The 17,310-nt window shown below is 42.3% G+C and overlaps 1 protein-coding gene across 12 annotated transcripts in view; it reads left to right on the forward strand.

The window, feature by feature from the left end:
- CLIP1 (CAP-Gly domain containing linker protein 1) overlaps positions 1 to 17,310 on the forward strand; it is a 105,705-nt gene that overhangs the window by 17,812 nt on the left and 70,583 nt on the right. For all 12 annotated transcript variants that reach the window (XM_081174442.1, XM_081174448.1, XM_081174443.1 and 9 more), the window contains exons 2-4: positions 5,102 to 5,294; positions 5,745 to 6,319; positions 16,118 to 16,242. In XM_081174442.1, the coding sequence (XP_081030568.1) occupies positions 5,201 to 5,294; positions 5,745 to 6,319; positions 16,118 to 16,242 (794 nt within the window). In that variant the 5' untranslated portion in view covers positions 5,102 to 5,200. The remainder of the gene's footprint in view (positions 1 to 5,101; positions 5,295 to 5,744; positions 6,320 to 16,117; positions 16,243 to 17,310) is intronic.

A 17,310-nucleotide genomic window follows, 5' to 3' on the forward strand; every position in this document is an offset into this window, starting at 1 on the left:
GTGACTACAGTTCCCATCATCCCTGATCCCTGGTCCTGCTAGCTAGGGATCATGGGAGTTGTAGGCCAAAAACATCTGGAGGGCCGAGGTTGAGGAAGCCTGGCCTAACTGCTGTTATCTTATGCTCTGGTGATCTCTAGGTTAGATTACTGCAATGTGTTATATGTAGGGCTGCCTCTCAAGATGGTTTGGGAACTTCAGCTAATGCAGAATTCAGTGGCCAGGTTGCTCACTGGCGCAAGATGGCTTGAGCATCTTACATTGATCCTGGCCTGACTGCATTGGCTACCAATTAGTTTCTGGGCCCAATTCAAAGTGCTGGTTTTGAGCTATAAAGCCTTAAATGGCTCAGGACCACAATACCTCTCTCCAGATGAACCTACCCAGACCCTGAGATCATCCTATGAAGCCCTTCTTTGTGTGCTCCCACATGAAAGGTCTGGAGGGTGGCAGCATGAGAACAGGCCTTCTCTGCAGTGGCTCCCAGGGAATGCTCTCCCCATGCAGGTTCAGGCAGCGCCTTCATTATATACCTTCAGGCACCAGGTGAAAAGGTTCTTCATCAGCCAGGCCTTTGGCTGATTGACATCCCATGCCCCTTTAAAGGTGTTGTGGAAGGGGGAATTACTGGGTTGTCTTTGTTCTTACTTTTGTTATGTATTTTGTGTTTTTTATATTATACTTTTATGTTGTGAACCATCCTGAGACCTATGGGTGTAGGTTGGGATACAGATTTATTAAAGAACAACAACAGCCTAACCCCTACACCAGGCAGCCTGCTGAAAGATTTTGTTGGCGTTTTGCTTGCTGTGCTGATCTATATGTTCAGCAAGGTCACTTGGCAAAGCTCGCCTTAGACTGCCATCATTCCGGACCGCCAGGACGGGGTGGCATTTCTAAATGTTGCCTTATGTTTAAACAAAAAAGCAGGCTTATTGCATGTAAGAAAACTAGCAGCTTAGGGAAAGTGAGATGGTGAGGGAGAGAAGGGAAACATATGAAAAGAAAACAGAAAAGGAAATGGGCAGTTTGGCTAAATGATGGAAAAGCAAAGCTTTTGGCAAAAGGGCTTTGATTCTCTGGCTTGTTTTGGATGGTATAGTAAGGTAATCTTTGCAGGCAGTGTGTTGTAGTGGTTAGAATATTGGACTAGGTAGGGGTCAGCAAACTTTTTCAGCAGGGGGCCGGTCCTTCAGACCTTGTGGGGGGGCCAGACTATATTCTTTTGGGGGGGGGAGATAAATGAATTCCTCTGCCCCACAAATAACCCAGAGATGCATTTTAAATAAAAGGACACATTCTACTCATGTAAAAACACGCTGATTCCCGGACTGTCCGTGGGCCGGATTGAGAAGGCGATTGGGCCGGATCCGGCCCCCGGGCCTTAGTTTGCCTACCCATGGACTAGGACATGAGAGGCTCAAGTTTGAATCTTGGGCCAGTTATTGTCTCTTCCAGACTAACCTGTCCCACTGGGCAGCTGTGAGGACAGGAAGGAGGAGAGCCATGTACAGCTCCTTGGGCGCATGGAAGTGAAAGGTGGGATATACATGTATTAATCAGTCCCTGGTCTTGGAGCTTATGTTAACCTTTGCTCCTTTTAATATTAAATAATACTGAGGATGTGAGCTGATGTGTAAAAGGGCTGCAAGGAAGGGTCATGAGAAATGGGACAGTGCATAGAGATTTATGTCTAGGGTTGGATGGTATTTGGATCCTCTCCAGACCTTTGATTCTGTTATGCTTAAACAAGGATAACTGGGTTTGTTCAACATGTCCCTGAACTTTGGATTTCTCAAAGCTGCAAGGAAAGTGTATGGAGACAGCTGCTTTTTGGTTGTATCTGGTGCTGGCTGCTGATTGTCAGATGGCCTAGAGAGACCTTTGGCCTGACTCCGTAGGATTGCTGCTGTGCTCTTAGAATTAATGAGATAGCGAGGGGCATTTATCCTGAACACTGACATTCAATTAAAATAATGCTGTAGAATGCGGGTTACCATGCAGAACATCTAAAGTTTGGACCCTCTAAAGGGAATTTGAGGGGGAAACCTGAGATTCTGAATATAAGGTTTCATTTTAGCCCTGTAATTTCCTTGATAGCCATATAAGCATCAATGGAAATCAATTGCTGCTTAAGTTCCTCCCCTTTCCTTGTGACTGGGCTATGGTTTATTCTCTTGTTGATTTGCCTAGCAGATGAACTGTTAATGCTCTGCATGCCAGTTATTCTCCTCCCCCCATAACCACTTCTTGTGGTCAATCTGCTGGAATTATCATTTGAAGGGTTTCAGGGGGTGTTTTAGCTCAAGGGATTTACACCGCTGGCATTAGACTAAATGAATTGTGGCTTTTAAGGGCCTGTGAAATACCAGGGAACAGAAGTGCTTCTATGCTTTTGAAGGCCCTTTTCATCCATTTCCCCTTGTCACTCTATGCACTCTATTAACAAGTGGCCGATCTCACAACTCACCCCTTGAGTGCCTTCTTGCAGCAGGGCATGCCAGGGCTGGAGGATTGTTGGAGCTTAATGGGCAATGTGCTGGTGCTTGCTGCTGGAGTGCGCCCACTGTGCTCCTCCCCTGGTGTGAGGGGGAGAAATGGACCAGAGAGCTGCCATTGAAACTAGGCTACCTACCTGTGATGGCCAGATCCAGCACCCTGGTTTGGAGCTCCCTAGCAAGCCAGCATTCATAAACCAAGAACAAACTATGGTCAGAGGCAGCACAGTCCATTTTGCCACTGTAGGTGAAATAGGAAGTTGCCCCTCTCTCTCCCCCAACCGCCCCACCAAAGCTGGGGTCCTGGCAGCTGCTACTTTTCCTCACTTGTGGTGGTGGGGTAGGAGGCACTTGTGGAACTCTGGCGCCACCATAAGCATCTCCTGCCCCCCTGCTCATCACCAGGTCATCCATGCACACCCAAGTCCTGACTTTAATATTATTTTGTATAGGGCTTTCTCAGTATATGTGTCACTTCACAGAATAACATAAGCAAAAGAAGATGGGTCCCTGCCTCACAGAGCATACAATTCAGTACTAAGGCAAAGCACAAAGCAGGCTGGGGGCGGGGAGGCCTGTCCTTCAAACTCTGCTAACATATTTATTTTTGGTATATAAATTCCATTATATTATAATTTATCTCAGGATGATTTTACAGCATACTTAAAGCAAAAAAATACAGTAGACCTGTTAAAAGTACCAAATAACAATCAATGCAACACACAAGTAAAGTAGCAAAGTTAAAAACTTCATTTCCAATCTTTCAAAATACAAAATGCCTTGGGGAATAAAGAGGTTGGGCACCAGGCAAGTCTCCCCTAGGTGAGCCCACAGCCCCCTCCTTTGTCGCCCCCTGAATTGCACCTAGTCAGGATGGCTAGCCTGCCTTGCTAGTAGCCAAGCCACGGGTGGCTAAAGCTGTCTGGTTTTTTAGTTTTTAATGTGCTGTCTCCTGATCTCTTACCTTCTGAATTTCTTATTTTAACTCCTATCGTAAGCTGCCTCAGGCATTTTAATGGAAAGGCAGGAACTAAACGTTTTAAATAAAATAAATGATAAGAGAGGTAGCACTTTACAGTTAGCTTTTGGCGGTGGGCATATTGCTATGGAGGACAGCAAAGAAGAACAGGGTCATCTTAAGAGAAAAGGGCAGCTGAAGGCCACAGAGTTGACGGAGTGAGGGTCATGCAGACAGATAGAATGGGAAATAAGGGTGCAGAGAGAGGAGGGGAAAAGTCCCAGGACGGTTTGGGAGGCTCTGATCCAGATTTTGTGCTAAACAGCAGCACGTCCCTGAACATTGCACAAAATGGTAAAAGAAGCTGCCTGTTTTTGTTTCCCAATAAATATTCAAACAAAAGTTTGAAACCCATCTGGGGGCAAGAGGAGTGGAAGACGTGTGCAGAGTTTGCTTCTGTTCCTACAGAGGAGCATTCTGTCCTCTTACAATACATTTCCATGCCAGGCCAGAGTATTGCTAGCAGTCCTAGAGGATGACCTAAAAATGCTGCAAGCTCAGAGACTTGGGCTGCTGCCAGGACACGCTGTGTACGCTGTAGACCAGGATCTGCATTCCATAACCTGTATGTCAAGTTCTGAGAAAACAGCTGAGCAAGCAAGTTGCTTCTTCGAAACCATTTCAAAACTTCTCTGCCTCCTCTAAGTGCTCCTTGTAGGTGATTTAATTCTTCTCACCTCCACCACCTGTAACCACCAGCACACAAATGATGCCTCTCTCAAGGACCTTTTGGCGTAAGTTGTGTGTTGACAAACAGCCAAAGATACATTTAGATCACCAGTGTGTTGTAAGTTTTGAAAAGAAACAATCCGCTGCCTTCTTGTTGCAGTTAAAGGAAGCCAGTCCTCAACACGTAGTGAGGAATGCTTGATTAAAATTGATTTGGGAAAAATAATATTGCCACTTTTTTCCTACTGTAAAGCCTTAGTGGGCCTCTAAATCAAAGCCATTCACTTTTCCTAGAAACTAGGAAGGAGAAGGAGACTCCTTTGTGCTGGGGGGCTGCACGGGGGCCTATAGAATGTCTTGTGATCTTCAGCCAGGAATTCCCGTAGAGAAGAGGTGGGCGTCTCTTCATTAGCTGCCAAGGGATAATGCTCTGCTGAGCAACGCATTACGAGTTTTGTTGTTGCTGTTGTTCAGCTCTCTAAAAGCTTTGATTCCTCTACAGGCCGCATGTGCCACCTCCCTCCCCACCCCACCCTCCACTCTTTGACTCCCCTTTGCTTGCTGGTGTGTTTTGCTCTGCAACGTCGCAGCACTTTATAAATACATAGAATTGTCTGAACATCTCAAATAGCTGAATATTTTCTATGGTAATGTTAAGTAATGTCATAAAGGGCTCTGTTCTCTCCCCCCCCCCCCAGCAACCTTTAGATGAAATGTGTAAATTAAGTTTCAAAAAAATCAACTTGTTTTTAATATGAAACAGGCTTCCAATGTGGCAATGGCCAACCTTGTCCTGCAAATGCTCCTTTATTCTTGCTGAGGCTTGTGGGCTTTGTGGCCAGAAGTTTCTTTACAAGTCCCTTAAGAGCAAAAGGTACATTTTATCTTTAATTTTTTGTTTCTCTAATATACACAGGTTTAACTTGGAGGCAAACGGCGTAGAAACCCATATTGCATCCATGTTTGGGAAAAGATAGTTACTGCAGACAAGAGGGGATCAGACGCTGACAAGAAGATGAGTATGTTAAAACCGAGTGGGCTTAAGGCCCCCACCAAAATCAGCAAGCCTGGGGGCACATTACTGAAAATAGCTGCATCAGCTGCTCCTGGTAAGGAAGGTGAGGGGTGTGGCTTTTCCTTTTTTTAACATTTTCTGATAAAAATGTAATGGTGCACATTTCTGATGCATGCTTATTTTTAATAGCTGCTATGTAGTGGGATGAATTTCTGAAGATGTTTTGCAAAAACAGGAGTCAGTTGGCTGTTTGGTTGTGTGTGTGTGTGTGTGTGTGTGTGTGTGTGTGTGTGTGTGTGTTCTCCCAGCTCCCCTCCAAACCTTTGGGACATGATATCCTCTCATTTCACAGGGAAGTGGGGGGGGGGGGTTGACCTCCAGCCAACACTGCATTATACTGACCTGACTATATAACCTGGTCCTTATTGGTCTGACGGGACTAGAAACTCTGATTAGGTGATGTGACTGAAGTGTGGATACAAAAGCAGACATACATAGCTTCAGCATAAATATGTCTGACTCTCTCTGCTGTGTTTGGTTCCAGCCCCGTCAGAAAAGACAGCAGCCTGTGAGAAGACGCCAACTGCACCCACTTCAGAAGCACAGGATGAGTTCGTGGATGACTTCAGAATCGGGGAGCGTGTTTGGGTCAATGGGAATAAGCCTGGTTTTATCCAATTCCTGGGAGAAACACAATTTGCTCCTGGACAGTGGGCAGGGATTGTTTTGGATGAACCCATTGGCAAGAACGATGGCTCTGTGGCTGGAGTTCGCTATTTCCAGTGCGAGCCTCTAAGGGGAATTTTTACGAGACCCTCTAAGCTAACACGGAAAGTAGTGACTGAGGATGAAGCCAATGGTACACAGGCCTCTTCTGCTTCTCGGGCAACTTCGCCAACCTCTGTGTCAGCTGCTAGCCTCGTGTCTTCACCTTCTGCAGCAGCGCACCTGCCCCCCACAGGTATTCCCCACAAGACATCGCCTCCTACTGCTAAGGAACTCCCCACTTCTCAAATTACCAATCTTTCCAAAACGGCAAGTGAATCCATATCAAACCTTTCTGAAGCTGGCTCTCTGAAGAAAGGAGAAAGAGAACTCAAAATGGGGGACAGAGTTTTGGTAAGTTTGTTTTATTTCCACTAACCAACAAACTGTGCCTCCATGTCAACCTGCCTATTCACTGCCATCATTGTTGGAAGCTTTCCACTGTAGGCCTTCAAGAGCTGAGGCAGGTGGCTGCTGCGGGGAGAGACCTCTGGGTGGCGGAGGCTGCAGGTGAATTGCTGTGTTCCCTACCCAGAGTGGATTGCCAGGGGCCAGCTCTGTTGTTTAGGACTCACGTGAAGATCTTTTAATTTATGGAAGATTTTTCTCATATATAAATGAAACAGCCATCTGTGGCCTTTTAGAAGTGGGTGGGATAAGTAGGCAGCCTCCACAAAGGGCAGGCAATTAAGCAGCATCTCTTTGTCAGGAGAGACTGCATGATCCAGCATGATCCAAATGCCGATATGGCAGGACCACCTGCCTGTCCAGCAGAGGCTGGTTGGAAGGAAGTAGGATCATGCAGCAGGCAGCCTCTGCATGGGGCAAAAATCTTTGGGTTGTATCTGTTGTGTCTCCTGCTCAGAGTAGATCAGTTGAAATTAATGGAGATGACTAACAGGTCCATTAACATCAGTGAAACTGCTTTGCGTAGGTCTAAGCATTGGATACAACCCTTTGGGCTCACAGGGACCTTTTGATAGTTGAAACAACTTATTTACAGCAGCACAGTTTGAGAATTGCAATCTCGTGCCTCCCCAGCATTTCACATCTTGTAGCTAAGAAGTCGGGTTCAGGTGATTCTGTGGCTAAATTGCAGGGATTTAATCAAACCATAGAAGTCCCTAGAATGAAACCAAAGGGAGAAGGACCATAAGTCTATGGCGTGTAACCCGCTAGTTCAGAAACTTGTCAGAGCAAAATCCTTCTCCTGGGTCTTCTCCTGGGTTCCCCCCTGCTCTCATTCAATATCCTGTGACCCAGACATTCTCCAGCTGCGTTTGCTGTTCACGCTTGTGGGCAGTTAAGGCCAATTGGTGTTGGCAGTTGCTGGGGAAGACCAGCCCAGGACCTGCTGCTGCAAGTCTGAATGACGTTCTTCCTCAAGGCAACATAAATGCTGTTGGGCTTGCCCACTTCAAGGAAGAAGCTCATTTACCTTGCACACACTGACAGCAGGAACATTACATGAAGTCTGTCTACAGTACTTCTTGTTACTTTCTTAGACAAGTTAAGTGACTCTGTTTGCCTGCTTGTCACAGCTCTGCAGACCTGGCAGTTTCTCCCCAAAAGGCACAACTTAATCTGAGACCTGTTAGATACAAGTAGATGCTTTGACTGGGCTGTCAATGGGAAGGGCAATCTGGAAAGCCTTTCAGGGCCCGTCATTTGGGAATCATTTTGGTTATCATTCTCATCATGGCCTTGGCCTGTCAAAAGCAGTAAGGATCCATCCTGTCTAGAATTATGGCTTTTGTTTATATGGGCTCTTGCGATGGCACCATATTTTAGAATGGAAGTAAGTGGGTTTGAAATGAGAATTTTAATGTCTGAATTTTAACACATGTATAACCTGAGCAAGAAAAAATCCAGTTTAATCATTGAAAGTGATCCTATACATATCTGCTCAGAAGTAAGCCCCATAAAGGTCAATAGGATTATCTGCTACCAGGTAAAAGTGTGTAGGATTGCAGCCTTAAGTCCAGTTTCCCACTAATACTACTACATAGATATCTTAACCAGTGGTGTAAATCTGATCATTTTAATTTGCAGTTAAATTGCTACATTATTTAGAATAGGATACTTTGTTTAATTTTTTGAGATAACATGATTTCTTTATTAGTTTTCAGTAAGAAAATGGTTTTCAGTGCTTTGATAGATAAGTTTGCTGGTTAGCTTTATTATTTGAGCTCCCTCCCCACCCGAGCAACGGTTTCATCTCCTATTTGTAATCTTTAACTTGTAGTAGCTGTACTCTCTCTCTCTCGGTGATCCTGCGGGGTCGAGTAAGATGGTCTTCCATGAACACAATCTTAGTGGTGTGTCCGTAAATGACTGTGGAGGACAGTTCTGGATCCGCACATCCTTTCATAGCGTGGACATCGTTTACGGGTGGGAGTTGATCATGAAGACGATTTGTCAAATGTGCCTTCCTCTTTGCTTGTTTCTCCCTTTTGTCCCGAATTTGTGCTTCTTCAAAATCTACCACACCTTTTGTATACAGGCTATTCTCCATGAGACTTTTTTTTTGGGGGGGGGATGGGTTTTGGAAGACGCCTGTGCGCTAATTTGTTTTATGTGTGGAGATCAGTGCACACTGATCCATGCACAGTCTTTGCAGAAAGGCTCTTTTCCGATAGCATGAGTATCACAACGGTTGGTATTCTCTTACTGCTGCAGCCTTCATGCACCTTCACAGCCGTCATAACATATCGCTAGTTATCTTTCACCTGTTTTGCCATTGAGGGCTTTTGGGATACTTTTGGGGGACTACTTGCTGCCCACACCTCTCTCCCCTGTTATAATGAACACAGAGCAAACAGCCCAATGAGATGGTTCTCATTTTCAGTGTCCATTAAGGAGGATATTTGATGACAGATGTGAGCCTAAGCATTTGTGGCTTTCCTTCAGAGTTGGTTCTTGTCAAAGGAAGAGGGATGCTTCTAAATAAACCCATAAAAGTAGAGGAAATTCAGGAGGCGATGAAACTGGGGAAAGCTCTGGGGCCAGATGGCTTATCGGCCAAATATTACAAAGTCCTAGAAGAACTTTTAACACTTTGTGAAGTAATGAATGAGATTTTAAGAGGAGGAAGATTACCAGCGTCCTGGAAAGAAGCATACATCACACTAATACCGAAACCTGACTCGGATAAACTTAATATTAAGAACTTCAGATCGATTTCATTATTAAATAATGATTATAAGATCTTTGCAGATGTAATGGCGAGTCGACTTAAAAAGTGCTTAGTCAAGCTCATTCATAATGATCAAGCTGGTTTTCTACCTAATAGGCAAATAAAAGACAACATAAGACATATAATAAACCTTATTGAATATCTAGAATGCAAAAATGAAATTCCCATGGTATTAATGTTCATTGATGCCGAAAAGGCTTTTGACAATGTATCCTGGCATTTTCTAATAAAATGTTTGGAAATGACGGGGATAGAGGGCACATTCCTGGAAGGAATAAAGGCAATTTATTCACAACAAAGTGCTAAATTAATTATTAATAACAACTTAACAGAATCCTTTGAAATTTTGAAGGGTACAAGACAGGGGTGCCCTCTGTCACCTCTTTTGTTTATTATGGTGTTAGAAATAATCACAAATAAGATAAGGAAAACTTCAGAGATACACGGAATAAGAATTGGAGTGAAAGAATATAAATTGAAAGCATATGCCGATGATCTTATGTTGTCGCTGGCAGATCCAAAAAAAAGTGTCGGTAAAGTATTAGATCTGCTAGAAGAATTTGGAAAGTTATCCGGCTTTAAATTAAATAGAACAAAAACTAAAATGATGACTAAAAACATGAAAGAAGAGGTAAAAAAACATATTGAATTACAGACTGGGATCAAAGCAACTAAAAAAGTAAAATACCTCGGAATTTGGCTAACGATGAAGAACATAAATCTAATGGAAGACAATTACACAAACACATGGAAAGAAATAAGGAAGGACCTGGATACCTGGAACAGAATAAAACTCTCCTGGTCGGGAAGAATGGCGGCAATTAAGATGAGTTTATTACCGAAATTGCTGTTCTTATTTCAAAATATACCGATAATTAGGGGAACCTCAGTATTTAAAGATTGGCAGAAAGTACTCTCTAAATTTATTTGGCAAGGAAAACGGCCAAGAATTAGATTCAAATTACTCACAGATCAAAGAGATAGGGGAGGATTTGCGGTTCCAAATTTGAAGCTGTATTATGAAGCCTCGTGCCTTTGCTGGGTTAAAGACTGGATTGTTATCAAAAACACAGATCTGTTAGATTTAGAAGGATTCAATATAAGATTTGGTTGGCACGCTTATTTGTGGCGTAATAAGGAAAAGGTCCACAAAGGGTTTTCTAATCATATTATTAGAGGGCCACTGTTGGAAGTATGGGAGAGAAACAAAAAAATATTGGGGAAAAATACCCCTTGGTGGTTATCACCCATTGATATCTTAACAATAAAAAAAACAAACATTGAAGGAGAAAGATGGACTTATGAAGATTTGCTAATAAAAACAGAAAATGGATGGAAGATTAGGCCATATGAAGAGATAAAGAATAAACTGACAGGTTGGATCCAATTTCACCAAATTAATGCTATGTGGACTGAAGATAAAAAGAATGGGATGAATGAAAAAAAATCCAGATTCCAGGTAGAAATATTAGAAAATAAATCAAAACTACTATCAAAAATGTACAGCCAGTTGCTTGAATGGGATACCAAAGATGAAGAAATAAAGGAAGTAATGGTGAAATGGGCGATAGACTTTGGATACAACATAGAGTTTGATAAGTGGAAGAAACTCTGGAATAAAGGTATGAAATTCTCGGCATGTACAGCACTTAGAGAGAACATCGATAAAATGATGTACAGGTGGTACATCACGCCTGTAAAATTAGAAAAAATGTACAAAACCGGAGTCAAATCATGCTGGAAATGTAAGATTAAGGAAGGCAATTTTTATCACATGTGGTGGTCATGTGAGGTAATTAGAAAGTTTTGGGAACCTATTTACAATGAACTAAAAAAAAATATTTAAATATACCTTCACAAAAAAACCCGAGGCCTTCCTTCTGGGGATAATTGGAGAAGAAATTAAAAAGGAAGACCAAACACTTTTCCAATATGCAACAGTGGCTGCTAGAACACTAATAGCACAAAACTGGAAGACATCAAAAATCCCAACCATAAAGGAGTGGCAATCTAAATTATTTGATTATATAGAATTGGCAAAAATGACACAGAAAATAAGAAACCAAAAAGGTACAAAGTTTAATAATGAATGGAATAAATTTATGACATATATTGAAACAGATGTAAAAAACTTAAAAATCACAGTAGGCCCGATATAATGCTTGCGACGTAAAGAGTTTTAAGAAAACGAAACTGCAGATAGAAAACTTCTTGTAACATATTCCGAAACCAAGTTGAAGGGAAGTCAAGTATGTTGTGTGATTTAGTTATTTAGTTATTGTAAGTTTAAATTGTTGGTGTCTTATGTAATGTTTTTTTTTCTTTTTTCTGTGTTTTGTTTGTCTTTTTCGCTGTTTTAATGTTTGGTGTTGTATAATGAATTGAAACTAATAAAAAAAAGGAAGAGGGATGCTTCTGACCCAATTTGGTGAATGTACTTAAGTTCTCTTAACATGTGCCTCTGTAGTCAAAATATAGCTCACCTGAGAGGACCTTGCCTTAAATGGTCACACTGAATATTGTGTAATAAGAGCTATCTTAAATGATCCTGGTACACAAAGGTTGGATCTGCTTTTTAAAAGTCCGTGGAGGTTGTGGCTTTCCTTGTACAGTAAAAGGGTTCTGAGAATATTGTTGCTTCAGGGTGTATGGAGTTCCAGCCAAGCGATACTCTTCTAGAAGATAAGGAGCATAGAAAAGTCAGTGAGATGTCTGCTTTTGCATTCAGCAACCAGATGAAGCGGTTGTCCTTCTTAGAAGCCAATGGGCACCCATATTTGATTAAAGCATGTCCAAATGGAAACAATCTAAAACATTTGCCTTTCCTGCCATTGTATCAGAAGCACTTCAGAGCTTTTGAAAGGAATAACTTTGAAAGGAATACAGTGTGTTTTTCAACATCTTGTTCAGATGAAGTTTCTGTAGTTTGCAGAAAGAAATGGAGCTGGTTTTATTTATGTCTGGAGGTGGGGCATCCAAGAAGGGGGGTGATGCACGGCTCAGAAGATGGTGTGATGGTCCAGAGCAGAAGTTTCCACTTAGGGACGAAAGAGGGATAAGGAAAGTGTGCAGCTATGCACAGGCATTTGATTCCCAAATGTATTTTTGGTAGACCAACTAAAATTTATGAATATTTTGAAAGGAATGTCTAGCCCTTGTGGTTGCACCTATAAGTTAAGAGCAAAGGCAATAAAGGAGCAAGTCAGAGGATCACAACTGGAATTAAGAGCCTAAGAAGAACTCTACTGGATCAAGACAAAGGCATCCTGTGGCGAACCAAGTGCATTGGCTACCTCACTGCTATCCCCGAATTCTAGACTAAGGAACTGCTTTTCACTTAAAATGTTATTTCAAGCTGTTATATCACTGTATGAAGAATGGACTGAACACATTAAATCTGCAACCAGGCCATAGTGCATGCGTACTTCACATAAGGTCTTGTTGCAGAAGCTGGCAGGGCAACAGGGAAATGAACAGTTAAATAATTTTGTGGCTTGTTGGATTTGGATACAGTTCTGTGGTCTCTAAACAAGATTGCTCCTGATGTAGGATTTACAGTTGGGTCTTGTATGGCTTTGACATAGCTTGATAAAATCTCCCATTGCTACAGATGAGTTCTAAAGCAGAAACTTGTGCTGCCAGATGTTCACAAAATGTTGCAAAGCAGATTTCCTTGCTTGGGTGGGGCTTAAAAGGAGGCAGCTTTTGGTTTTATTGTGAATTCAGCTCATCTCTCATTTTATTGATCTTCCTCAGAGTATGGATCGATAAGGCAAAGTCCACATTAAATTTCACATTTGTTGTGCACAGCAAAAAAGGTGGTTTATGTACAGATTAAAATCTAATGGAGGTTTGGCGATAGTAACTAAACAGCAGTAACATTTGTACTATAGTATCACATCAAACATATAATTTTTAGATCAGTAATACAGAAAAAAATAGCTGTTGCAGGATAATTTTGGTTATGTTGAGACTGATGAGTGATGTTTTCTCTTGTTACATTGATTGATTGGTTGTTAAATTTGTATAATGCCCTTCACCTGCAGAACTCAGGACAGATCACAACATAAAAATACAGTACAAGATAAACACTCTGGAGGCTTAACCACTGTGTGTGAGTCTCCCCATCCATGCAGTCTAGTGCTCTAGTATTTACGCATTCATTCGTCATTCTCAGCTCAGTCCATTTTGTGCTTTAGATAAAGTTGGTTCTTCTCTGTGAAATGCATCATGCCCCAATAAACCCATCTGTAAATCTAGCATTTTCTTGGTGTGGATGTTTTGCCTGGGCCCTGTTTTTGTGCATGGGACTATTCCAGAAGCCTAGGATATAGGCTTCAAATTTCTGAGCTCCCTGGATGCCTGGGATATAGGGCCAGCCCAAGACATTTTGGCATCTCAAGCAAACCACAGAATGTTGTCTCCTTCCCTGCCAGGGAAGATTCGGTGAGTGAACATCTACATCAGGAACAAGAGGGAATAAAGATCTACATTGGAATCTTCTGACCCTGTGGATCCAGTCACCTGAGATGGTTGCCTCACCTTGCCTCATGAGTGGGACAGCTCTGCTAGGATAGTTCTTCTCTCTCAGCCTTGTTCACTCTGAGCCAGCGTTTGAAGTTTGGCAGGTGCCAGGCACATTTGGCACCTGACCATCATCCACTTGCAACTAAGATGGCACCTGACGTCTCCACCAGCAGAAGGTGCATCCCTGGGGATCCTTGGATCTGGACTGTTTTCATTGCCTTCTTGCATTCTGCATACCACACAGTCAGTTTTGTGTTCTGCAGGTGAAGAATTTTAAAGACACTTGTTTACCTTGCTAGGCTTGTTCATGTCATCTGTTCTCCTCAGGAAGCCTTTTATGTGCTTGTAGAAAAGAGAGATAAACATCTCCTTCGAGTCCACATTGTGGAAAATATATGCTACTTTTGAATTTGACAAATGAAGTTTAATCATGGTGTTATCCATGCTTGTGATTAAAAACACGACTGAGTACCAAACTAAACTCTTCCTCTCATCACCCCAGGCTGCAAAATAGTCCCAGTGATTTGCCAGATCAGCTGCTTTGGCTCATAACTATTTTATATCACCCTTTCTGAATTATATGGCGTTGTCATGCTCTGCTAAAAAAAGATTTGGCAGTTCTTCTTATGCTCTTCAATTTTTTAGCACACTCCCTCCATTTGAGTGAAGGACACTAGTGCAGCTATTTTAATCATGTTGCAACATTGCCCTTGTTTTTGCTAAATTTGTCAAGTGGACTTTCTAGAAAAGGGGAATAATACCAGTAACAATACCAGTAACAATAATAATACTTCAATTGTTTATACCCCACCCATCTGGCTGTGTTTCCCTGCCACTCTGGGCAGCTTATGACACACATAAAAACATAGCAAAACATCAAACATTTAAACTTCCCAATACAGGGCTGACTGTGTGGTCTGGAACTAAGTTTTCCCATTCAGCAAAACTAAAGCATAGTAGCATGTCAACCAACTATACTATTTTCGAGCTAAGTACTAGTAATAGATTATGTTTCGTAATTTTTTCTGCAAAAGCTGTTGAAATTTAATTGACATATTGTTCCAGGGCATGCGGCAGTCTCAGTGCAGGCTCCTGTGGTTTGGGCTCTGGCCTATTCTTCTGGGGAACAGGCAGCAATGTTGTGCTGAAGTGTAGAAAGGACTCTTGAATTTTCATGAGCTTATCAGATCCTCTTTCCCCCTCCCTGGCCGGTTTGTCTTCAGGTTTGTCATAAATTCCTGTTCCATACATTGACCACTTCTGCCTTATTATTTCTTAAGGTTTAGAGCATAAATTATACCACCCGTATCAAGGGTGAGAAAGCCATAACAACAACAACAACAACAACAACAACAACAACAACAACAACAACAACAACAACAACAACAACAGCTTATTAAATGAAGAAATTTGAGGATTCATCTGAGGATCCCATGGCAGTTTATAACATAAAAACACAAAAATACATAACATAGCAGCAAACAAAAACAATACTCGCCCCCCCCCCCAGCTTAAAAGGCCATAGATTGTTTAATTATCCAAAGACCTGGGAGAAGTTGTAACCTGAATCAAATTGTGCATATAGTAGGTGCTGTGAACACAAAGTGCTCCTGACACCTTAATTTAACGTGCACTTTAAAAATAAAACTTAATTTATATTCTTGTGTATAAATTTATTAGAAGCTCTTAGTATTAGGGAAGTTTGTGTTGGTGGATTGGCCTTCAAATTTCCTGTCAAGGTTAAAAGGGCCGTTTCTGGTCTATCGTGCTTGTTGGCAGTTGTAACAGGTAGCTTCCTCTGCCAAAAAAAGAAATGAAATGTCCAAAATAACTAAGCTGAATGAAATATATTTCTTTGAGGAACTAGTTGCTATTTTGAATTTGACATGTACTGAGAATGGCAGTTCCTGACAATTGGTTGTGGGTGCGTCTGCAGTGGTTCCGTCTTGTCTCAGTTGGGCAAATGTACAATGGAAGCTTCCAAATATGCAAGTGGTCATTTTGCTTCCATCCCTGCTACAGTTTTGTTTCTATGGCACAACAGCTTCTGGGGGCCAAACAGTGGTTTACGAAACTTGAATGTAAGCCATGCTTTGCAAACCCACTTCAAACCATGGTTTCTAATTCTGGTTGCTGGTTGACTGAAAACCTGGTTTGCCAGTTTGGTCGTCTTGCCAAACCAAGATGCATAATCTGTTGTCAAAGTCTTTGAGGAGTTGTGTGAGGAATAAAGTAACCAATTTGGAAGAATTGTTGGGTGTGCATTGGAGAATGCATGGTAGTAGGTTAAAAATTAGCTAAATATTAAAATGCAATGAAAATGATTAGAGTATGCAAAGTAAATCTTGTGCTTCCAATTTAGTTTTGGTACTTCTTTTTTAAAAGGAAATTTCTTTTGTTAAAAAATCCTTCTTTCTCCTTGCAATCAGGTTGGTGGAACAAAAGCTGGCGTAGTCCGTTTCCTGGGGGAGACTGACTTTGCGAAGGGAGAATGGTGTGGCGTTGAATTAGATGAACCCCTAGGGAAGAACGATGGTGCAGTAGCTGGAACAAGGTTAGTTCAAAATCCAGGAAGCCCTGGGAGGGCATATCACTGTCTCTGTGCTTTCACACAAGGGCTCTGCACCTGCGCTGAGCCAACTTCTGTCTGTTCCAGCATCCTAGCCAGGGAGCTTGCACTCACTCCACGTCCTACTCAAGAGAAATCTCTTTTTAATCTCAACTGCACATGCGTCAAGGAGCGGAATGAGCAGCTAGCCACATGGTACTGCTCCAGCTGCAGTTTAGGGAACTTGCTTTCTGCGAGTCACCTTCAAACTCCTATTTTGATAGTGAGCCTTTCCTTTTTCCTTAGTTTTCTTGTTAGTAGACCCCCCCCCCTTTTTCTACCTTTCCCGTTTTGCATCTTGTGTATCTTGTGTCCCACATTCCCCCCATGGCACAGCAAGTAACTTTTCCCATAGATGTGAGGCAGGGGGAGTGTCAAGGGAACATGACCATGGGTGAAAGCTGCCATTTCAGACCATGTTATGGCTTCCCATGTGACAAAAATATATGGCACCCCTTTGGAATAAGCATGCATAAGATGTAGCAGCACATTAAATGGATACCAAAGTAAACAGGAACTGATATTTGGCCCAGTTCCTAAAGGAGGTAATACTAGAAACTGGGGGGTTAACAGAATTTTCACAAGGTTTCCCAACTCCTTCCACTGTACAACCATTCCGCCTGCCTCCTGCATAGGGGCCATCTGCCCCAGGTGGAAGCATGGGCACCTACTCCTTACCCATTTTCCCCACTCCCCTTTTCTGGTACAAATGGCTTCTTCAGATTTTCTGCATTTCTGTGGCCACACACCATCCCCAAAACTTGCCTCCCGCATGCAGGCTGCTCAGAAGGGTCTCTTAAAATAGAAGTGTATGAGAGGTTATGAAAAGTGAAGGAAGGAGAGTGCAAACTGTTCACTAAACATCTCTGGAAATGCTGAATAGTGAGCATCAAGGTGATGCTAATTTCCAAGCTCTCCCCCTAAGTCCTGCAATGTGGAGTCAGTCTTATGTAGACAAGGAGGACCTATTACAACAACAACAACAACACTTTCTTACGATCAAAGACCAGCATA

The sequence above is a fragment of the Podarcis bocagei genome (genome assembly GCF_964188305.1).
Source record: "Podarcis bocagei genome assembly, chromosome: 16".
NCBI classification, from domain to species: Eukaryota; Metazoa; Chordata; class Lepidosauria; order Squamata; family Lacertidae; genus Podarcis; species Podarcis bocagei.